Source organism: Sycon ciliatum, unplaced genomic scaffold (genome assembly GCF_964019385.1).
Source record: "Sycon ciliatum unplaced genomic scaffold, ocSycCili1.1 SCAFFOLD_1504, whole genome shotgun sequence".
Classification (NCBI taxonomy): domain Eukaryota; kingdom Metazoa; phylum Porifera; class Calcarea; order Leucosolenida; family Sycettidae; genus Sycon; species Sycon ciliatum.
Window position 1 is genome coordinate 28,096 of NW_027044615.1, and position 3,596 is coordinate 31,691.

General features: G+C 54.1%; 1 protein-coding gene across 1 annotated transcript; it reads right to left on the minus strand.

The window, feature by feature from the left end:
- Positions 1-275: 275 nt before the first annotated feature.
- LOC135830466 (uncharacterized) lies at positions 276-1,049 on the minus strand. Its single transcript, XM_065342714.1, has one exon. It carries the CDS (start codon positions 1,047-1,049, stop codon positions 276-278), a length of 774 nt encoding a protein of 257 aa, XP_065198786.1.
- Between the last annotated feature and the right edge of the window lie 2,547 nt (positions 1,050-3,596).

Sequence of the window (3,596 nt, forward strand, 5' to 3'; positions counted from 1 at the left end):
TTCACCAGCATCAACTCAGACTCACTCAATTCGTCCACTGTCAATTCACCCAGTTCGCGGCGTTCGTGTGGCGCGCGAGCATTGTGAAGAAATCTCATCACCCACGCTTGCACACGAATCAAGCGCTCCAAATCAGAGTATCGCTGCGGTTCCAGTCTCCAAACACTGGGCTCCGTTGCGCCTGTGCCCTCATCATCAGTACCCGTCTCAGTGCTGCTCATCAGAACGGTCTCCTTCATGGACTTTGTTTCCTTTGCTTGGGCTGTAGGTAACTGTCATACTGGCCAGTCATCAGACGGCTTGGCCATGAAGCTAGGACCGGTCCACCACATACTGTCCGGCGTGAGCGATGTTGGGGCGCATCCTCTCGACACAATATCAGCCGGGTTCTCTGCCGTAGGGACATACCGCCATTGATCTGGGCTGCTTGCCTGGTGAATCGTGCTCACTCTGTTGGCAACGAACGTCTTGAACAAGCGACTCCGGCCACGGATCCACCAGATCACGTCCATACTGTCAGTCCAGTAGATGATGTTCTGCGGGTTGATCTGCAACACCTTGGCTACTTCGTTGGCCATTTCGACTCCCAGCACAGCAGCCATCAATTCGAGCCGTGGGATGCTTGTGGCGGTAGTTGGCGAAACTCGTGACTTAGCAGACACAAATACGGTGCTGATCTCGCCGGAGGCGTAGCGGATACGTTGGTAGATGACGGCACCATACGCTAACTCTGATGCGTCGCCAAATACGTGAAGCTCGACATCTTGCGGTGTAGCGCCTGCAATGGCCTGCAAGCAGCGTGGCACTTGAATTGAGCTCAGTGCAAGGAGATCCTGGAACCACTGTCTACAACGTGAGCTCAGTTTGACGGGAAGCACTTCGTCCCAAGTTGCACTGCTAGCCCAGATCTCTTGCATCAGTATCTTGGCACGGATGATCACTGGTGCCAGAAATCCTAGCGGGTCGAAGATCGTCGCGATCTTTCGGAGGATGTTCCTCTTCGTCATCATCATATCGTCAGGTGGTATGACAGCCTGAAAGCTGAACATGTCGCTGTCGCTCAACCAACTGATCCCTAGATTCTTTTTTACTCTCTTTCTCACTCCTGTGTGCAGCCACACCATACGTGCTCCCACCCCTAACACACCTCAGTCACATGCACACCCACGTACACACGCACACAGCAACAACAAACAGCCTCTGCGGGGACAGCAGCAACAGCAAGAAGAAAAAGCCACTCTCCTCTGGCTACCTCGACTGCACTGCCGTCTACTAAAAATCCGCCCAGCCAGAGTCGCTCGCATCGGACCAGGTCAGGACCGTTGCCTTTGGGCAGTTTTTCCAAAATGGTTGGCCGTGCCAGTCTTCAAAAACCGTGCTCCAAAATTCCAAATCGCACCTTGCCGCATCCGGCCATTTCACTGGGGCGTACCAAGAACTCCTAGACAATATCATGCTGTAGAATGCCCTGGTACGCAGACGGCAAATTGGCCCGAGCGCAAGCGACATAGACAACAGGAAGCCGGCTAGCCTCGCCACTTCCCTCGCGGGTGGTGCTGCTAGACCGCTCAGCCGTGCTAGGCACTCTTTAAGCCTCGCCACTCTGCGCTCTGTCGCAAAAATTCGACCCTCTTTGAGGTCAATGCGCATGCCTAGCATTTCGACCGTTTGTGATGGCTCCCACTGGGATTTTTGTTCATTGGGCACAAACCCAGCTCTCAAGAGGTCAGCTTTCATCTGTTTTGCCACCACCTTTGCCCCTTCGACAGTAGAGTGCCCACCAGACCCGTCGTCCATGTAGAGCTGACATCTTATGCCCAACTCCCTCCAACGCCGCAGTAAAACACGTGTCACTTTTGTGAAAACATAAGGAGCCGTGGAGAGGCCAAACGGTAACACGCAAAATACATAGGTTGTGATAGTTCCCTCCGCATTAAACCACTTAAACCCCAAGTACTTTTGATGCTCCTGTGCAATTTCAATGTGGTGGTACCCGCTTTTCAGGTCAAAAGTAATCACGTAGTCGCCCTTTTCGTAGACTCTTGCGACTGTTTTCAGGTCTTCCATTTTGAATTTAAATTTCGCCAGATAAGTATTGACGTACCTCAAATCCAAAATGAGTCTTAACTTTTTTCCATTATTTACCACGCCTAAAGGGCTGCAAATCATTGCCTCCTCACTCTTGACCTCCTTTATGCACCCTCTTTCCATCAAGTCTCTAATTGAATCTGTGACAAAATCAAATTGGCACTGAGCGCTACTGTGATTTTTTACAGTTTTCGGCCTTGGTAGCTGCACGAACGGGAGTAGATACCCTTCACAAATGATCCTTAGCACAAATTCGGATGCCCCCATAGTTTCCCAAAATGGCTTGCACCTAGCTAAACTGCCCACCACCACCCCTTGCCCCTCTAGTTCCCCTTGATCGTCAGATTCACACAAGCCCGCCACGCACCCCTCGTCAACAACACTCAGCACCGAATACACTTCATCATCTATTACATCAGGGGGGAGTCCGTCCGCACAGCCCTCAGAGCTATTTCTGAGCGGCTGGCTTCTGGCAGAAATTGATGAAGTGGCCTGGCTCGCCGCAACGGAAGCAGACTTTGGGGCCAGGCTGGATGGGGTTTCTCCCCGGTTGCGTCCTTGGTGCCTCGCTGGGCCCAGAAGGTGACTGCTGTTGTGGTGGCTGCTCAGCCCCTCGTGCGGCTGCTTTAGGGGTGACCACCCCGCCCCTGCCGAACCTGGATGGGATGCCCCCCCGAAAGGGCCGCTGCATGGCCACGGACTGCACGGCCGCATTCAGTCTCTTGCTCTTTTCGGCGGAGGTCACAATGCTGAGGATTCCCCCTCCCTCCACAAATTTGTTCGCCACCTCTACCCCATGGGTATCGGCGACGGCGAGCCACTCTTGCCTGTCCTCTAGAATGTCCTCACCTTTCTTTAGGTTTTTCGTTGCGCTCCTCAGCCGGTCGGATTTTAGTGCCCTCCGCACTTTCTCCAGGCGCTCCTGGAGCCGGGCGTTGACTGAGTGCTGGTGTTCATACGCCACGTTCCTCCATTTACTGGGGCCCGTTGACGTAGCACTCGAGTGATGGCGATGACGGCGAGCCTTCCTGCCGGAACTTTTTGATTTTTTGGATTTTTTGGACCTGGATCTCCGGCTCCTGGGGCTGGGTGACCGCGATGCACTGCTGGCACTCGACGATGATCTAGATGACGACGACGACGGCGACGACGACGACGATGACGGAGAACGTCTCCGTCTGCGACCTCTGCCGCGTGGGGATTCCGGGGCCCTGGCCCTTTCGAGCTCGATTTGGGCCTCGAGCAGCCTGATGCGAGTTGCCTGCTCCTCCAGGCGTGCCGCCGCCGCATCGTTCTGCTGCGCGTCAGCCTGCAGCTGCAGTCGTGCGGGTTCTGCGCTTGCAGCACGGCGGGTCCTTTTTCGGGGAGGCATGTTCCTAAAAAGGATCCTGAAAGTACGTTGAAAACAAACGGGATGAGAAATACACTACACTTGCAAAGCAAGAAGAAAAAGAATGCCGCAGCCGGAGCGCATGCTCCTAATATCTCGCATTTGCGAGCAGCAAATG

Excerpts from the sequence above, each read along its gene's own strand:
- LOC135830466 (XM_065342714.1), bottom strand. The coding sequence starts at position 1,049 with ATGTTCAGCTTTCAGGCTGTCATACCACCTGACGATATGATGATGACG.